This window comes from Vespa mandarinia, chromosome 13 (genome assembly GCF_050613455.1).
Source record: "Vespa mandarinia isolate Hongniang chromosome 13, ASM5061345v1, whole genome shotgun sequence".
NCBI lineage: Eukaryota > Metazoa > Arthropoda > Insecta > Hymenoptera > Vespidae > Vespa > Vespa mandarinia.
The window spans coordinates 1,809,289-1,828,847 of record NC_140822.1 but is presented as its reverse complement, the minus strand read 5'-3'; the positions used below and the strand labels follow the sequence as shown (position 1 = coordinate 1,828,847).

The window sequence follows — 19,559 nt, the reverse complement described above, 5'->3', positions numbered from 1 at the left end:
AAAATTGTTATATAAAAATATGAAAATAAATAAAATACCTGCGATAATTTTTGCTTTGAAATTGTTTTGAAATACGCGGGTTACGAGTAATTGTATCGCAAAAGAAGTCTGAATTGTAATTGGTCAAGCGATCACGTGGTACTCTACACTTGACGCATGATAGGTTAATTTTTTCATCCGTGAAAGTGTGACGCAGCCTGAATGTGATTTTCGACTGTGTACGATATAAACAGTGAAACGTGAAGGAGAAATGTCAAGTACGTAGTGGATTAGTCTATTGTAGAACGCCGGGAGTGTTAGAGTTTTATAGATTTTTGTAAGTAATTGTTAATGCAATTATCGTGAAAATTGAATTAAACCCGGTCAGTATTAATTTTGTATGATAAATATATGACGAATTAGATATTAAAGTAGATAAGTAAGCGTACATATATGTATATGCATATATATATATATATACACACATGTATATATACAATACACATAATTACTTAAGTAGTTCAAGCACGATTGGTTGAAATCGTTTTGAAGAAATTACTGCAATTATCGCGAATAATATAGGTTAATTTATCGAACTATTCATTAAAAATTCAATAGTTACGAATAATTTCCCTAAGAGATTCGTTCTTTCTTTTACACCTATACTAATCGAAAGAAATTGATTTCTCTTCTCACGTACTTCGTTGGAAATATTTTCTACGTCACGCTTTAATTTGTACGTAGCCTATTTAAGAGTTCGGTACAGATCGTCAAAGGTGCGAGACAAATATGCGGCCTCGAATATGAAAGGAATGTATTCATTTATTTATTTTTTTATATTATAATCATTTTCTATGAAATTTCATTATATCAACTATATATTTTGTGTCATCTCAATTAATGATCATTAATTATTACATATTTTGTATAAATTATATGTATTTCTTTAAGTGATTCGAAACGTATGGTCGGTTAATGACACATATACATTATGTAAAAGAATTTTTTCTAGATAATAATTATGTTTTATTATCCATGAATCTTTTTTAATATTTTCTTCGTTTAGAAAGAAGGGCGTACGTTTATAAGTAATATACAACATCTCCATATATTACATGCATATTAAGAAATTATATGTTAATATCATTGTGTATAAGAACAATAAATGTAAAAGGAACGTTTTATATGATCATAATGATTAATTGCAAAATGTTACTTGTAATATATTTCATTTTATTTCATTTCATTGTATGAATTATTTTTGATATATTAGAAATATAAATAGGTAAAATATATTTCACAGGTTTATAGTTTATAAAAGTTATAAACTCGACTGTTCCTGTGGTTTATATTTTCAATATATGAAGCATCAAAAATGGATCGAGATAAGGTCATAGGAAACTTGCGAGCAGCATTATTGTCTTCAAAAGGAGGGGTACACATAAATGAAGTAGACCGTAAGTTAAAGAATTATTAATACGATACGTAGAACTTTTGAAAATGTATTATCTGTTTGATAATATAATTATTTTCTTGTATGAGTACTAACAAATATGTTTATTTTAGGAGATTTTAGAACAATTATTGGTGAAAATATACCATATCGTAGGCTTGGATATCAATCTCTAGAGGCTTTCTTAAAATCAATATCTGGAATTAAAATTACTAATAAAGGTGGACAAACATATGTAGAAGCTCTACCTAATGAAAAGTCTTTTCATCTTTCCAAACTAATATCACAACAAAAGAGTGGGAATAAGAAAGAGGTTACTTTTATCTATGATTTATGTTTAACAAATTTACATATATTCATATGATATTTTAAGGATTTTTATATATTATTTAGTTCCGAAAAGGTTTCTACCACAATTCAACGCCATGTCGAATGCCATATTCAACGAAGAAAGTTGTTTTCCCTGGGAAAAATGTTAATGCAAATTCCTCTATGCAGACTAAAAATTCTATGAAAAACAACACTAATCAAAAACAAGAAAAGTATATATTTGAAAAAAGAATATTATACTTTTGTTTTACTATTTTATAATCCTAAATACAATATTTTTTAATATTAGAATAAAATAAATATTATAAGTTTTATTTTTAGAAATAGATATAACTCTTTTATATTTTACAATTTATTTAGGATTGTGCCTCTCATGCAAGTTCCAACAGGATATATACCGCCATCTTCTTTAGGAAGACCTAGATATATACAACCGGTGTCGGGAGCACCTACTTTTCCTAGCAAAGTAAACATTTTTAATGCATAGTCAATAATAATATTCTTCTTGAAGAAAATTCATTATAATGAACCATTTATATTTGTAGAGACTAAAGGATAGAAAATCAAATGCTATTCAAACGATAATGAACGAAAATGTTAATAAACATAATAATAATACATTTTTTAAAAGCAATGATAATGCTGAAAAATCTGCAACACCTGTGATAACATCAAAACCAAACACACTACAGAAATATTCAGAAGCTTGTAGTAATGAACAATCATCTTCAAATATAAGTGGAAGACTTAAAATTAATTCAGATATTCCATCCCATTCGCTCATAAGTAATAATGTATCAACGTTTCAACATTCTGAAGTGTTATCACCGTTATCTCCTGCACAATTAATAGGAAACAAACCAATTTCATTTGCTACTGCACAATCATTAAAGGTTCATACACATATATATATATATATAAATCTTTTCAGAAATTGTAAAAAAAATTGTAAATGTTTTTTCTTTCTAGGTGCAAGAAAATAATCAGAAGAAGACAATTTTGAAATCAACAGTATCCTTAGAAGATCCGAGACATCAATTGAAAATCTGTGCAAAAAATCTTAGTTTACCTGAACCTATATACAGGATATTACCAGCAACTACTAGAACCTCAACAGTGATGGGTATATATGCTCATGTTAAGGTACACTATATTCTAATTATTAAAATATAAATTTTATATATATATAGATTTCATATATATATATATATATCTTAATATATAGATTGGACCACATGGATATAGCAATTATCCCTATGATGTAAGTTCCGAAGATGAAGCTCAACGATTAGCAGCTGAAATAGCATTAAAGGATCTTATTGATAAATTTGGTTCATTACCTAATATCACTGAAACTACCAATAAAGAATTAATACAAAAACGTATAGTGGCAATTGTAAATACTCACATGAATGGAGTTTTCAAAGATCAAATACCTTTATATTACAAACAAAGATATGGAGAGTGTTTGCCTGGAGATTGGTTTGACGTCATAAAAAAATGTTCTGAAATTATATTAGAAAAAGGTGCTGATAATTCAATTATTCTACAACGTTCCGAGATTACAAAAGAAAAGGTAAAATGTATAAATTTATTGAAAAATTGTGGTAAAGTGTTCTTCATTATATTTATAATCTAACTTCTAAAGAATATATGCAGAGAATATTTGTATTTTTATATTAGGTACGTGATCCAATTTCACCAAAATCAGATAAAATATTATTGAATCCAATAGGACCAACAATACCAGGACAATTGCAATTGCCAGAAGATCAGTATTGGATTGTATATGTTTGTTGTGTGATAAGTACAGTCGATGTTTGGGTTCGACTCGCTGGTCCTGATTATAGTGTAAGAGATAATATTAAACATTTTATGAGAAATAATATTCTTTTTTTTTTTTTACAAATAATTTGCAGATTTACTAAATATTAATTTTATTTGATATTCAGGACAAATTTGATATTATGATAGCTGAGATGATGGAATGTTATGGTCGAAGCCAACCATCTATAAAATCAGTCGAGATAGGAGATTATTATGCGATATTTGAAGATGATTGTTGGCATAGAGTTCGCTGTGAAGAATTTGACAGTGTTACTGGAATGGTTACTGTGTTATTCATTGATCATGGCGATGAAGATCAACGTCCCTTAAATGATTTACATATACTGGATAAAAAATTTTGCAGCCTATCTGCACAAGTAATATTCCAATACATAATAGATATATAAGAGGTGTATTATCATATACATCATTAAAACTGTTTTATACATTATTAAAAAAAAAAATCTATTTTCTTCAGGCAATGCGTATGTGTTTAGCTGGTTTGGAAGATTTCAGAGATTGCGAGACTGTTTTGACTCATATTGAAAATTTATTACTTGGCCAAGCTTTTTATGTCGAAGTGCTTAATCAGGGCTTCGATAAAGATGGTCCATATGCTACTGTTGAATTTTATGATACAAGTGGCCCAGATGATATTAATTTAAATAAAATTCTATATAAGCAAATATTGCAGAATATTATAGCTTTACCACAAATGAATATCGTGAGTACATAATTATTACTTCATTCTCTTAAGTTTACTTTTAATATTTACAATTTTACATTGAATTTTAGGCAGGACAAGTAACAGAAGTTTTTGTCTCACACGTAGAAAAGAATGGTGATGTTTACATTCAGATACAAACAGAAGGAATGAAATACTTAATTCGCTTGATAAATCGTTTGACACAAACTGGTTTAACCGCGGATATTTTGAAATACAGTATAGTTACTGTTGTCGACAGAATGAAAAAATATTTTGTATCTGTGGATGGAAATTGGTATAGAGGAGAAGTGATGAATATTTATCCAAATGGTCAAGTGAAGGTGTTCTTAATTGATTTTGGAAATGCAGTCATTGCGAGTAAAGCCAATTTATTGCATTTGGAAAAACTTTCTGATTTATTAACTAAATATCCTGCACAGGTAAAATCTTTTTTCTTCTTCTTTTGAATATCATATAGATTCATATATAATTATCTTAATTTAATTAATATTTTAGGCTATGAAAGTACATCTTCACAATATTGAAAAATCAATGTGTAATGAGAAGATGGTTTCTCGGCTAAGAAAACTTGTTCCACAGGGTGAACCAATTCTTATGAAGGTGATCGCACATTCAACCGTTGGTACACCATTAGTAGAATTGTTTAAACGTGTTCAACCCGACAATGTTCTTGCTTCTATCAATACTACTTTAGCATTCGAAGAACATGAAAGGTATATTAGACAAATATAAAATCTGTGAAGATTTATTATTTATTATTTTTATTATAACGTTATTATAGAACTATCGGCGACGGCAATAATAATGTAAAATCAAGAAAACGCATTACATCACGAGCAATAACGAACGAAGACGACGATATTATAAAAACGTTAAAACCTCCGAAGATCACAGGACTTGGTGAATTTTTTGATGTACACGTTACAATGGCAGCCAATCCAGGAAATTTTACTATTCAACCATTAGACGACAAACGATCTTTAGAGGTATCATAAATAATCTCATATAATTTTGCATTATTATATATGTTATTTAAATATGTATATAGGCGATGATGATCGAATTGCAAGAAGTTTGTTTGAATTATCATGGATCATATCCAACCGTTGCATCGATTAGAGAAGGAAATCTTTATGCAGCGAAACATATAGATGAGCATTGGTATAGGTAAATATATAATAACTATTTTTTATATATATATGTATATAATAAATATTTTGAATATTTTTTTATCATTGAAATCATATCTTGTAGAGTATCCGCTTTGAATATTATCAATGAAAATATGGTCACCGTATATTTCTGTGATTTTGGTGATGTATCTATTCTATCGTTAGACAAGTTACAACCTTTAAAAAGTCAATTTTTAGAATTACCATATCAAGCAATAAAGGCCAAGCTAGTTGGTGAGTAATTTACATTAATATAAAATATTACGTTATATTTATATAATATATATATATAAATAAATATAAAAATAATATAAATTAATAGGAATAAGGCCTATTAACATGGATTGGTCGGTTGAAGATTGCCTAAGATTTCAGCGATTGGTATTAGAAAAGAATTTTGTATCAATAGTTGTTGAATCAACTCACGATGATGTTAATCCTGCTGAAACTATACTTGGTCTAAAATTGATAGATGTAGAGACATCGGAAGACATTTATATCGATCAGCTTTTAGTAGAGGAAGGTCGTGCAGTATATACAGACTGATTTGATTGTAATAATAGTAATTCAAAATAGTAGTACCAAAAGTTAATATACATTTCCATATTGAAATAAAAGTAAAAAGATAAAAACAAAAAAAAAAAAATAAAAATAAAAAATGATAAAAAAAAAAAAGAAATAGAAGAAAAAAGTCTAAAAAAAGAAGAGAAAAAGAAAAAAGAAAAAAGAAAAAGAAAAGAAAAGACAAGACTTTTGTTAAAAAAAGAGATAATTGTAATCTTAATCAAAAAAAATAGAGTGCATGTCTCTAAGGAAGTATTTTACAAGGTTGTGTTCATGAAAGATTTAATTTTTATAATTTTTTTTCTTTTTTTTTCCTCTTTTATATATTTAAAATATCATCTTTTCTCTTATCTTTAATATATTACATCAAATTTCTTGATATCTCTATTACAGAGAAAGAGAGAAAGAGAGAAAGAGAGAGATAGAGTGAGATGGAGGGAGAGGAAGGGTGAGGGAGGGGGAGAGAGAGAGAAAGAAAGAAAGGAAAAGAGGGAGACAGCAATATATATCTGGTATATGTGCTTTATTTATATGTTCCTTGAATCTATAACAATAGAGACTTTTTTTCATATATTATTATGACTATGATAATATATATTATATATATATTATTAATAATAATTAAATAATCATTATTAATATATATATATATAAATATATATATATATATATATATATATATATATATATATATTTATATATAAGTTCAACATAAATAGCGTTTGAACTATTCTTAAATAGTTTTATGATTTTCTTAAGAAATTATGTGTACTCTGAATTTGAAAGATTTTTTTCAATCAACTATAGCTTTTATAGAAAATGCAGAGAGAGAGAGAGAGAGAGAGAGAGAGTGAGAGGAGAGAGAGGAGAGAGAGAAGAATTTAAATAACGTAGTCTCATCAACTCGTAGTAAAACTATATATTATAAAGAAATTTTTGGCTGTGGTCTGTAGAGGACTATAGATGTAATAATTTGATTGTAAGCATTCCATTTTGTTTCTTGTTTTTTTTCTTTTTTGTTGCTTTAACTAATATATATGAAACTAAATGTTATCAATAAAAAAAATGTTTCAGGGTAATTATTCCAATATTTTAAAACGAGATTGGTTGTGATATGAATTAGAAAAAAAGAAAAATAAGAGGGAGAGAAAACAAAAAAATATGTAAAATATCATTTGGCTTGTATTATATCGTTTAAGATAACATAAGTTTTTGTCTGAAACATTTTTTTTAATGGCTTAGCTGCGCAAAACTAAATTGAAAAATATCTAAATATTTCATATCTTTTGGTTAAAATTAAAGATTTCTATGTGAATGTAGATTTATATGTAGAAATACACTAGGTGTATTTTTGTTAGTTACTTTAATAACTTTCTTGTTATAGTTTTATCAATATTTTGGTGCTGTTATATTCATTGCAAAATCTAATTTTTGTGTGTGTTTTCATATACGTATTGTGTAAATTTATTATGATTTCAAAGAGAAAGATATTGGCTCTAACGTGCCAAATAATATTATTATGAACATATTTGTAAATTTTAGGATTGCAATTTGACAGATTTACAAGTATGTAATTTATAAGATAAAGAAGTATGAGACATACGTGTATGTGTGTATATGTATCTATATATATGTATATATATATATATATATATATGTATATATATATATATATATATAGATATATATTATCAATAATAATTATAATAATAATGAATAATTATATGAATAATTATACAATTGCGTGGTTAATAATAATTATTACTATATAATAATTAAATTATTATTAATTATTATTAATAATATATATATTACTTAAATTTTTATTCGTAGTAATATGATAACAAAAGAAAAAAAGTCGACTTTTATTGTTCAGTATTTTCTATTAGACTAGATTAACACAATATGATGATCCTTCTTCCCTGCGTATATATTAGTTATATCTAAGTTAGTTATAACTAATGTCAAAAGTAAATATATCTAGTATTGGACATGACATAGCTTTTCATAAAAAAAAGAATATATTTTTATTTTGTTATATTAATAATATATAATATAGCTTATCGTGTTGTGTTATGGTAATATATTATTTTTGATAACTCTATAAAAAGTGCCAATAAAAGGAAAGTGATTATATAAATAAAAAAAAAAGAAACATTCTTTTCTTATATTTATTTGTAGAAATCCTTTTTTGTTAAATTTTTATTTTTCGTTTATAATTTATATTCAATAAAAAATTATAGATTATAATTATATAACTGAGAATATAATTTTTTACAATTTTAATTTTATGAAAATATAAATTATTAAAGTATATATAAATATATGACAAGATCGTTTGGGAACAAAATGGATTCAAATATGCCGCTGAAATAATTACTACGTAAGTCCAAATAAAATGAATGTTTCATTTGAAAAATAAAATCGAAAATTAAATTATATATAAATTTACTTTACCATTCATATAGATATTACTTAATGCATTCATACAAATTTGAAATGTCAAACGTTTACTTAACAATAACAATTAATATTAATAAATTATTATACCATTTCATTATCGACAATTTCAAATATTCCGCGATTTGACGACTACGTAAGTCGGACCAATCAAATTCTATTATTTGAATAAACGGAATTCTCGTATGAACAACGGGAGCCGTCTTTGAATATCTGAAGAAACGCGTAAAATCGACGTGATGTAAAGAAGAAGAAAAATTTTTAAAATAGAGGGTATCAGGAAAGAGAATTGTGCCATACAACGTCACGATGATATGTCATCGAACAATAAGTTAAAGCATTTAGCTTGATATAAAAATCAATTAGCGACATTAACATCGTTTATAATTTGAACGACGACTCAGGAAATTTCGAGTTGTGACAAGGGTGCGAGCGCGCGCGCGCGTATTTTCGTAACTCGTTCGGAAGTCTTCGGTCTTTGTCGCACTTACACGAGTTATATATATATATATATCTTTCTCTCTCTGTCTCGGTCATTTTTGCGCGCGCGAGTTTGAGAGTTCGACTTTTCGCAGACAGGGTAAGCTGGCCGCTCCAATGACGATTAAGTTTGGTGCCAACGAAAAGAGTCAGTCTATTCCGTCGATCGTACGCTACCGGTAATAATCGGCGTCGATTAGCACGTAGGTAATTTTATTTTGTTATCTCGCGTGAATCTAATGATATATATATAAATATATATATGTATATATATACATATATAAATATATATATATATAAATATATATATATATATATATATATATATTTATTTTCCTTTTTTTTTTCAATTTGCTTTTTTTTCTTTTCTTTTGCGCTTATAAATATTTATTTCCGTCACTGTTCTCCCTTTTTTCCGCACGTACGAAACGTTCAATTGCTCGCGCGCAGTTCAACGTATTTTCAAGTGTATTTGAATTTTTTGAGCGTTTCTTTTTTCTTTTTTTTCTTTTTTTTTTGCAAACGATATTTTCGACGCATTGGAATACATCGGTGTGTCTATTTTTATTCGAATAAAATGTATATATATATATATTCGAATGGATACGAACAACAAATATATATATATATATATGTAATCGTTGAAATAAGTTAAGCTTGCAACGATGACGACGACGTAGATCCACGACGGTTTTTTTTTCTTTTTTAGTTTTTTTAATAAATTGATTTTTTCTTCTTTATTTATTTATTTATTTTTTTTTTTAATAACCTCTTTCTGCGTGCGTTCCTTCATGTTCACATCGCGTACACTCACACAAACATATACACGTTCGAAAGGTCACTTCGCAAACGCCTTGCATGTTATTTTTTAAATTGTGTCTGTTTTCTATTATTTTTTCCTCTCTCTCTCTCTCTCTCTCTCTCTCTCTCTCTCTCTCTATTTCTCTCTCTCTCTCTTTCTCTCTCTTTCTCTTTCTTTCTCTTTCTTTCTCTTTCTTTCTTATTCTTTCTTTTTTTTTCTTTTTTTCTCTCTTTCTCTCTCTCTCTCTCATTTCATATCATCGGTTTTACGACACCATTTCCTTCTCTCATATTCAGTTTTGGCCTAACTTGCCTGACAATGCCGGATACTAACACACTTACAACGTGAGCGATTACTTGTCTCGCGGATCATCGGTGGGATAATGATTACAGAACAAACTTGGACCATGATGCTGGACAGCGATGTCACCGGCATCAACGAGTAAGTTCAATTTCTTATTTCTATTAATTTTATTAGGAAAAAAAAAAAGAAAAAAAAAGGAAAAGATAGATAAAAGAAAGAAGATAATATCTAATAATTAGGATGGATCAAATTATGGAATAAAATGATAACAATGATGATGACGTTTTATATTTACATATGATTTTTCTTTTTCTTTTCTTTTTTCTTTTTGTTTTTTTTTTCTATATTATTAATTAATTTTAATCGAATTAAATTTGTAACATTTATATATAATTTATATATATATATATATATATATATATATATATATATATATATGCATTTGGCGTATCGTTTATGTACAACGTATTTCGTTAATAAAATTTTCTTGGTACTATTCTCTTCGTCCTATAACAGACTGGCCATTTCACCGAGAAAACAGCTATGGATCAAGGCAGTGAAGAAATTGACTTCGGAAAGATTAGGAAGAGAAGGTCTGGCTGCTTGGGAGAATCCTAAACTGGATAATGATCCGGAATTGGGTGACGATATTAACGACGACGAAATAACCAACGATGAAATTCAAATCTCTACGGATCCCGAAGCTCTTTTGGCTGAAGCTGGTGCTGTGCCTGAGGATGAAGCTCAAATTCATCGAGGTAGATCAATAAAAAAAAAGAAAAAAAGTAAAAAAAAAAAGAAAGATCATTAACTCTTCCACCCGAACGTTTATACATTTTTATTTCATACTAATTGATAGTAATATAATAAAATATAATGATATTATTCAAAACATTAATAATCTATCTAATCATGTATATATATATATATATATATATAATTTTTCTTTTTATAATAATTTATGAAATATATTTCATTGTACGTACGAAATATATTTCATATATTTATGAAATATTATTCATGTACATGTATTTCATAAAATATTTCATTAAATATTCTTCTCATCTAATAATTTTAAATATTATCTAAACAGCAATAAGAGCGACGACTTTTGTATAAAACGTTAGATTACACTCCAATATATTACAACGTTCCATATAAGGAGACATAAAAAGATTGATATTTTTAGATGTCTTCAAGAAAGGGGTTCTTTACAAGGGAATATTCTGTCCCTCATTGACCAACAATTTTCACAGCAAGCAATTGGAAACCTCGTATCTTCATTATTCGAATCGACAACGACAAAAAGCATTGATAATGCTGAATATCGTCGATCTTGGATTAAAGGTGAAAAATCAATATAAATACATAACTTCGATTTTATAAATGAAAGATCGACCGAAAATTATATATACGTATGCCTGACGAAATTTATAATTTGTAAATGAAATTTATAATTAGTACGCGCACGTCGTATCATTAAAAAAAAAAAAGAATCTTTAAAGAATCTATTTCTTTTTTTTTTTTCAAAATTAATTAAATTCATAATGTTATCAACATTCGGACATATGAAATAATTGAAACGTTAATAATATGCAAATTATTCAGTTCGATAATTCATACGTTGTCGTATAAGTTACAAAGCATTAATATATAAATAAATTCATAAATAAATTCATAACATTTCGACAATTATTCCGATATATAATTTTCGGATTATCTATTTATTGTAAAGATCAATGAAATTTCTAATTAAAACGCATACCATAAGATGATTTTTTTTATATACAGATCGCTTTAGTTTCTATCTGGTTATGGAGAAGAGAGAAGAATAGCGGTGGTCTCATCGAATCATTATCATGGGCATCATGTTGCATAGCAGCTAATCTTATGGTCTGCGTTCTAGGATGGTGGAGATGTTTTTCAAACAATTATTTATACTGGGCCTCGATATTTACCTGGTTATTGATCAATTCACAAGGTTAATTTATTACTATTAAATTTGTTTGTTTATTTTATTTTATTCTATTTCATTTGTTTCAATTGTTTTATTCCCTTTCGTACTATTCTTATAATTTTTATCTGAATATATTCATACCCTGTTTTTATTTATTTATTTATTTACTTATTTATTGGACATCTCTCTCTCTCTCTCTCTCTCTCTCTTTTTCTCTCTCTTTATATATATATTTTCAGTTCTAACGTATACATCAGAGAGCGGATCTGTAAAGAGTAGCTCTATAATATCATCATCCCCGATATCGATTGATTCAATATTTTTGTTCGCCGTGGCAAGTTTTGCTCCAATGACTCGATGTATCGAGTCAGTTTAGCGAATCGAATGAATGTTCGTTCGACCGTGGAAATAAGGTATTAAAGCGACCAAACTCTGTATTTTCGCGTCTCTCACTCTCTCTCTCTCTCTCTCTCTCTCTCTCTCTCTCTCTCTCTTTCTCATATATCATCATCATTCATCATTATCATCATCATTGATTGACACCTTTACGTTTTTATCTATTTCTTTAAAATAAAATAAAAAAGAAAATGTTTAATTGGAGCACTTCGAGATCTAATTTTTTCTCTTTTTCTCTCTTTCTCTTTCTCTCTCTCTCTCTCTCTCTCTCTCTCTCTCTTTCTACAGGTTTCATTGGAGCTGGACTGAACTTTTCGTCTCAACAACGTTTGATGTGGTACATCTTATTCGTAGTTTATGCACCATACGCTATGTTACCTCTTCCTTTGAGATGGTGCGTCCTTGCTGGTTATGGTACAGCCTTTACGCACATGGCAATGGCTGGTATCAGTTTATTACACGATACCACATACGTAAGGGAATATTATAATAATTAATATATATTCTACGATTATATATTAAAGAAAATCTATCTTAATATAATTCAATTAATATATATATATATATACATATATATAGTTACAGGATGTAACGTGTATTGTACGTATGTTAACGACCAATGTCCTCCTATATCTTGCTGTCAATCTCGCAGGAATGTATACGAAGTATTTAACTGACAGAGGTCAAAGGCAAGCGTTCTTAGAAACTCATCGTTCGATGGAAACCAGACAGCGAACTCAAAATGAAAATAACAGACAGGAAAAATTATTACTTTCCGGTGAGAGAGGATTTCGGGGGGATCGGGGGTATAATTAATAATATTTAACATTGATAATGAATTTTTTTCTTCTCGCAATTTATCATAGATAAACGTTATTGAGATATGTATGTATGTATGTATCTTCAAATATTATCGATACTGATTATTACACGGTAAAAAAAGTAATAACAAGTTTTATCGCGTTTAACGTTCATAATTGAGAATGCAAAAATTGTCGAGATATTAACGAAAAAAAAAGAAAAAAAAAAAAAAAAAAAAGAAAAGAAAGAAAAAAGAAAAGAAAAAAAGAAATTCTGAAAAATTGAATATTATCAAAATTTAAGTAAATATATAACTTAGATTTAGAAAATAAATAATGTTATAATAACGGATGGGAGATAATTTTATACACTTTAATAATTGCATAAGTTTCATGCATGTGTTATTCTCGTGACCGGTTTCAACGATGTGTTATATATTATTTCTTTTTAATGTTACGTACACATAAAGGGATATAAATAATACATAGTGATATACACATATATATCGTATAAATATGTATATATATATGATATGCATATATGCACACACATACATATGTATATATATATATATATAATATACATGTAATAATATACATGTATATATGTAATACAATATATAGAAATGATGAGGCGACCGCGGAGCTCGGTAGTGCGTGTAACTTAATGTTCAGTCGAGCGTTTAAAAGGGTCACTAGACACTTTCGGTCGATTGCTCGATAGATTATCCTGACGTTCACAAGCATCGTCTTGTTAATATACGTCAATACGTCGTCGATTACTTCATGTTCATCCTTTTACTTCATTGTTACAAAAAGAAAAAGAAAAAAAAAAGAAAAAAAAAGAAGGAAAGAAGAGAAAAAAGAAAACAAAGGAAACGAAAATAGTACAATTATGTCCTACGATTATAAAAGTGATCCCGAATCATCACGAGATAATATCAAAAAGATCTGTCTTGTATTCTCATCTTACATCATTCTTAAAGTTTTTGCAAATTTTTGCAAATTTTTTTCTCAACGACCAATATATTTAATTACTTTTTCTATATTCATCCGAATTGTATGGATTAATAATTTTTTCATTTTCATTTTTATTCAATGACCACATGCGCATATGCACGTCTAGGTGTTATATGCATCGATTCAATTATAAGATATCAATTTTAATAAATATGAAAGAGGTCGAATAACATTATTATTATTATTATTATTATTTTTATTATTATTATTATTATTATTATTATTATTATTATTATTATTATTATTATTATTATTATTTTCATTGATTTTCAGTTTTGCCAGATTTTGTGGCGAAAGAAATGATAAGTGATATTGCTCGTGAAACAGCTAGGGGAGGTACAATATCCTTCACGCCAAATCAATTTCATAGAATTTATATTCATCGTTATGAAAATGTTAGCATTCTCTTTGCTGATATCAAAGGATTTACCGGTATGTCGTTCATAATGATCATTAAATTACATTGGAAGATAATTTTTAATTAATTTTTTATTTCTTTTTCCTTTCTTTTTCTCTTTTTTATATGCAGCATTGGCTAGTCAATGTAGTGCTCAAGAATTGGTCAAAGTATTGAATGATCTCTTCGCTCGTTTTGATAAACTCTCCTCGGAGAATCATTGTCTTCGCATAAAACTACTTGGAGATTGTTATTATTGCGTGTCCGGATTACCAACAGCCAGAAGCGATCATGCTCATTGTTGTGTGGAAATGGGATTGCATATGATCAAAGCTATTCGTGATATACGATATACGACTAAGGTATTTGTTATTGTTATTTATAAATCAATATTTGTTTATTCATTGTCATCTAGTGACAATGACATATTCTATTTTTAACAGGTGGATCTAAACATGAGAATAGGTATTCATAGTGGTTCGGTATTATGCGGAGTTTTAGGACTTAGAAAGTGGCAGTTTGATGTTTGGTCTTATGACGTTACTTTAGCTAATCATCTTGAAAGTGGCGGTATACCAGGGTAAATATGACAAATTAAAAAATAATTTTCTCTTTTCTTTTTTTCTTGTTTTATATCCTCGTTTATTTATTTCTTTTTCTTTTGTTCCTTTTTTTTTTTTTTTTTTTTAATCAGGAGAGTACATATATCAGTAGACACATTGAAGTGTTTAGACGATGTTTATGAAGTTGAGCCAGGTAATGGCATAGAGAGGGACAATTATTTGAAGGATAGGAACGTTGAAACGTATTTAATTAAACAAGTGGAGCCTCAGAAATCGAGGAGAAGGTATTCCTCACGTCCTAAAGTTTGGAATGAAGAGGATGGACATAATAAAGGGAAGAGAAGTTTCAAACTTGGCAATCCATTGTCGAGTAACAGTAGTAATCCAAATACTTCACAGGACGAGGACACTGTAGTTGATTGGACACCTGAAATACCATTTGAAAATGTTTGTATTTTTATTTTTATTAATATAATCAATTTATCATACAATTAAAATTTTATTATATTATTTTAGTTGAACAATGCTACGTCTATCAGTAATTTAGAGTCAGAGTATTTGGAAGATGAGAATGGTGTTGTTAAGAGTACCAAGGCTGCTACTGAAAAAGAAACTGCAAGTAACAAACGTATGAGGTCTGCCAATATAAATGCTTGGACCTTGCGTTATAACGACGAGAGTCTAGAAACAAAGGTTAATTTTATTGACAATTATTTTTTTCTAAATATATTTCTCTAAACATGATATAAAAAATTTTTGTATTTTGTTTCTTCTTCTTCCTTTTTTTTTGGGGCCGGGGGGCCGGGACTGGAATTTAAACAGTTTGGTCAATTACGCGAGGACATGTTCAAATCTAACATGATATGCTGCTTCGTAATATGGCTCTTTATCGCTATCTGTCAGGCCATCATTTTACCAACGTAAGTTCAAACCAGTCAATATAATTAATTAATTTATATAAATAAAAATTAAATTGAATGTCCATGTTAGTTGTATAATCTTGCTGGTCTGTCTGCTAACTACAACGGCCATTTTGGTGGCATCCTCGATACTAGTTATGGCTGAAGAGTTCAAAGGGATGCCGTTATACCTTCAACACGCTTCTTCTATGCTTGTTCATAATAAACGGCATCGTACAATTTTCATATGCAGCGTGATCAGTCTGATGGCATTGACTTCGATAGTAGGAGTGACGGCATGTCCTATACAAACTAGACAACATCCAGAAGTATTGGTACTCGAACAGCAACAATTGACAACTGCTACGACCGAACAACCAGGATCAATGATATCAACAACGGTTGGCCTTGACAGATTTATTTTAACATTTTTAGAAGCAGCGCTTCAAGACGAAGCTGCCGAAGTTGCTGAAAATCGAACGGTAACACATGACACAAGCAATATCAAAGTGAAACTGACAAGTGTCTTTAATGGTAGAACAAGTTCAACTCAAAGCCGTAGTAGAAAAGAATTCTTTAGGTTTTATAAATACGAGCAACATTACGTTCCTGGTCTTCAAAGGCATTACAGAAGATTTGCTCGTAAGCATGCCGATGATATGACAGTGAGGAAGATCCTGTCGATTCCCGATGATCTTGAACTTAGCCAAAAACTTCCATATAAAAATTTCGATGATGAGGATGACATCGACATGTCGTCAAGCTGCATTCGTCCTGAATATATCGTATTCACTTGGATCCTATGTCTCATTGCTTTGGCTTCAGCTTTGAAATTATATTATTTAGTTAAAACGGCTTTGGCTACGGCCATTGTCTTGGTTTATGCTGTATTAATACTCGTTGTATATAAGGATTTATTTTCTGATGGACCTGATCAAGACAAAACGTGAGTCTTATAACAATATCATCATTTAATCGAACAAATAATAGACGAAGTATGATTTGGTGAATAGCTTAATCTGACGAATTTGTTGAATTTAGAAATATGAAAAAGAAAAAAGAAAAAAAAAATACCAAAACAAAATTAATATTTTCCTTATTAATCCGAGATATGCGTGAAATTGCTGTTAATTATTACATTGTTCTTTTTCTTTTTCTGTTACATATTACTGATCAGTACATCGATACCATTATCAGCACAAATGTTAGTCTTTCTAGTAGTATTTCTCGTTATGGTGACTTATCATGGCAGATTAGTAGAAGTAACATCTCGATTAGATTTTCTGTGGAAGCAACAGGCCGAAAGAGAACTCGGTGATATGATAGAGTCCCGTCATAATAACATGCAATTACTTAAGAATATTTTACCTGATCATGTAGCTCATCATTTTCTAACACAAGATCGTGCTCCAGAGGTAAAATATATATCTATTGATTGAGACAAATATTATCTATATTCCATATAAAATATTCTTCATTTATTAGGAACTGTATTCACAATCACGTGACAAAGTTGGAGTTATGTTCGCCAGTGTACCAAACTTTACAGAATTTTATTCGGAAGATGTTAACAAGGGAATGGAATGTATACGTTTGTTGAATGAAATTATTGGTGAGTTTAGGGAATATTATGTAGATCATAAAAAAATAATTCAATGATAATATATTCGAAAATATTTCTTTAGCTGATTTTGATGAACTTCTCGATGAGAATCGTTTTCATTGTATCGAAAAAATCAAGACCGTTGGTGCAACTTACATGGCAGCATCTGGTTTGAATCCAACGCAAAATGTAATAGATTTCTTTTTTTCTTATTTTCTTTTTTTTTTCTTTTTCTTTTCTTTTTTTTTTTCTTTTTGATTTGTTAAATATTTGTCAATTCAATGATAATTAACGTATAATATAAAATTTGTTTAGGAGAAAAACAAGGACGACATGGAGCATTTATGCAGATTGGTAGATTATGCAGTTGCAATGAGACTTCGTTTGGAGGATGTAAACGTTCACTCCTTCAATAACTTTGATCTCAGAGTCGGTATCAGTTGTGGACCATTAGTAGGTGGTGTTATCGGGGCAAGAAAACCAGTATTTGATATTTGGGGTAATACGGTGAACGAAGCCTCTCGTATGGACTCGACTGGTGTTATGGGAAAGATACAAGTCCCTCAAGAAATTGCAAGGGTAATTAAATTGACGACAATATTAATTTTTTCAATTGAATTTTTGGTATGTAATCAAAAAAAAATTCTTTTTTCTCAATTAATTCGTTTTAAAATAATTAAAAAGTGATAATCCGTTTTTATTTATTAAAGATAAATAAAAATCATCACTTCTGTGTTTGTTAAAAATTCGAAAAAAAATTTTTTATTAAAAGCAAAATCATTTATAAATCTTATTTTCAAGTTTTTGGAATCAAGAGGATATCAAACCCAAAAACGTGGATTTATTGAAGTAAAAGGTAAAGGTACTATGGAAACATACTTTGTCCTTGGAAAGGGAACGTTGAATCAAGAAACTACAACCAGACACAGAAGTACATGTCGAAGTTTGGCTGCTGTTGTTTATGGTGTAGTACAGGCACGTCGTAAACAAATGAGAGCTTTGAGAAGAACGTAAACAATTTTACGCATCATACTATGTATGTATTTATGTATATATGTATGTATATACATAGGGTAAGATTTAGCACGACTTACCTTTAAAGATTTAATCGTGCATTATATCTTTTATTTAAATATGTACCTACGAGAAGATTTGGATTTATATTTCAGATCGTTACGAGTTGTTATTTCTTCAATAAACAATAAAATATCTGTCTCTCTAATGAAAATACAATTATTTAAACAAAATATATATATATACATATATGTGTATATATATTTGTTTATACCTAACTATATCTTTCTCTTAGGTATGTTAAAATTTCTATAAAAAATATTTCATCCAATAAATAAATCATGAATTTTTATTCTTTTAATCAATCAATCAATTAATCAATTTAAAAAAAAATTTTAAATTGTCCGGGTAAAATTAATAAAAATTCTTATATATTTTTTCTTTTTTCTTTTTTTTTTCTTTTTTTTTTTTTTAATTAAAGGCTGGCGTTGTTGACAATTTCGAATGTACAGATAAACGAATTCTGCATAAATGTATATTACATTGTTCTTGTAAACACAATAATTCAAATAATAATAATAATAATAATAATAATAATAATAATAATAATAATAATAATAATAATAATAATAATAATAATAATAATAATAATAATAATTAATAATAATAATAATAATGATGATGATGATGATGATAATGACAAAAAGATGATGATGAAAGTAATGACAATGATGAATGATGAAGATGATGATAATAATAATAATAATTATAATAATAATAACCAATCCTTAAATAATAACATGATAATAGAAA

At 28.3% G+C, this 19,559-nt stretch overlaps 2 protein-coding genes across 11 annotated transcripts; both read left to right on the top strand.

The window, feature by feature from the left end:
• Positions 1 to 71: 71 nt before the first annotated feature.
• On the top strand, positions 72 to 6,630 carry tapas (tudor domain-containing protein 7 tapas). 5 transcript variants are annotated; one of them, XM_085660807.1, is made up of 17 exons: positions 72 to 257; positions 1,283 to 1,436; positions 1,546 to 1,745; positions 1,826 to 1,974; positions 2,123 to 2,228; positions 2,308 to 2,655; positions 2,732 to 2,905; positions 2,988 to 3,338; positions 3,446 to 3,613; positions 3,715 to 3,966; positions 4,068 to 4,313; positions 4,385 to 4,735; positions 4,812 to 5,029; positions 5,098 to 5,302; positions 5,365 to 5,483; positions 5,571 to 5,722; positions 5,811 to 6,630. In XM_085660807.1, exons 2-17 carry the CDS (start codon positions 1,355 to 1,357, stop codon positions 6,032 to 6,034), a joined length of 3,345 nt encoding a protein of 1,114 aa, XP_085516933.1. In that variant the 5' UTR covers positions 72 to 257; positions 1,283 to 1,354; the 3' UTR covers positions 6,035 to 6,630. The 5 variants fall into 5 exon arrangements, with proteins under 5 accessions (XP_085516933.1, XP_035727861.2, XP_035727863.2 ...); XM_035871968.2 differs by having other exon boundaries at positions 72 to 316; XM_035871970.2 differs by having other exon boundaries at positions 72 to 362.
• A 2,426-nt stretch (positions 6,631 to 9,056) lies between these two features.
• Positions 9,057 to 18,939, top strand: Adcy8 (adenylyl cyclase 78C). 6 transcript variants are annotated; one of them, XM_035872252.2, is made up of 19 exons: positions 9,057 to 9,195; positions 10,187 to 10,235; positions 10,614 to 10,855; positions 11,287 to 11,444; positions 11,889 to 12,078; positions 12,739 to 12,923; positions 13,030 to 13,228; positions 14,544 to 14,702; positions 14,800 to 15,029; positions 15,111 to 15,247; positions 15,362 to 15,677; positions 15,747 to 15,923; positions 16,053 to 16,150; positions 16,221 to 17,075; positions 17,307 to 17,544; positions 17,615 to 17,741; positions 17,815 to 17,921; positions 18,048 to 18,311; positions 18,534 to 18,939. In XM_035872252.2, the coding sequence occupies exons 2-19, from the start codon at positions 10,201 to 10,203 to the stop codon at positions 18,744 to 18,746; spliced, it is 3,930 nt and encodes a 1,309-aa protein (XP_035728145.1). In that variant the 5' UTR covers positions 9,057 to 9,195; positions 10,187 to 10,200; the 3' UTR covers positions 18,747 to 18,939. The 6 variants fall into 6 exon arrangements, with proteins under 6 accessions (XP_035728145.1, XP_035728141.1, XP_035728144.1 ...); XM_035872248.2 differs by having other exon boundaries at positions 9,061 to 9,199; positions 10,091 to 10,235; XM_035872251.2 differs by having other exon boundaries at positions 9,067 to 9,195; positions 10,091 to 10,235; positions 13,036 to 13,228.
• The last annotated feature ends 620 nt before the right edge of the window (positions 18,940 to 19,559 follow it).

What these genes read in the sequence shown, in the direction of transcription:
- tapas (XM_085660807.1), top strand. Translation starts at nt 1,355, where the DNA reads ATGGATCGAGATAAGGTCATAGGAAACTTGCGAGCAGCATTATTGTCT. An exon ending in TCGCTGGTCCTGATTATAGT is followed by an intron (nt 3,614 to 3,714) that starts GTAAGAGATAAT and finishes TTTGATATTCAG; the next exon opens with GACAAATTTGATATTATGAT. An exon ending in ACGACAAACGATCTTTAGAG is followed by an intron (nt 5,303 to 5,364) that starts GTATCATAAATA and finishes ATATGTATATAG; the next exon opens with GCGATGATGATCGAATTGCA.
- Adcy8 (XM_035872248.2), top strand. Translation starts at nt 10,177, where the DNA reads ATGATTACAGAACAAACTTGGACCATGATGCTGGACAGCGATGTCACC. An exon ending in GTTATTGATCAATTCACAAG is followed by an intron (nt 12,079 to 12,738) that starts GTTAATTTATTA and finishes CTCTTTCTACAG; the next exon opens with GTTTCATTGGAGCTGGACTG. An exon ending in TCCCTCAAGAAATTGCAAGG is followed by an intron (nt 18,312 to 18,533) that starts GTAATTAAATTG and finishes CTTATTTTCAAG; the next exon opens with TTTTTGGAATCAAGAGGATA.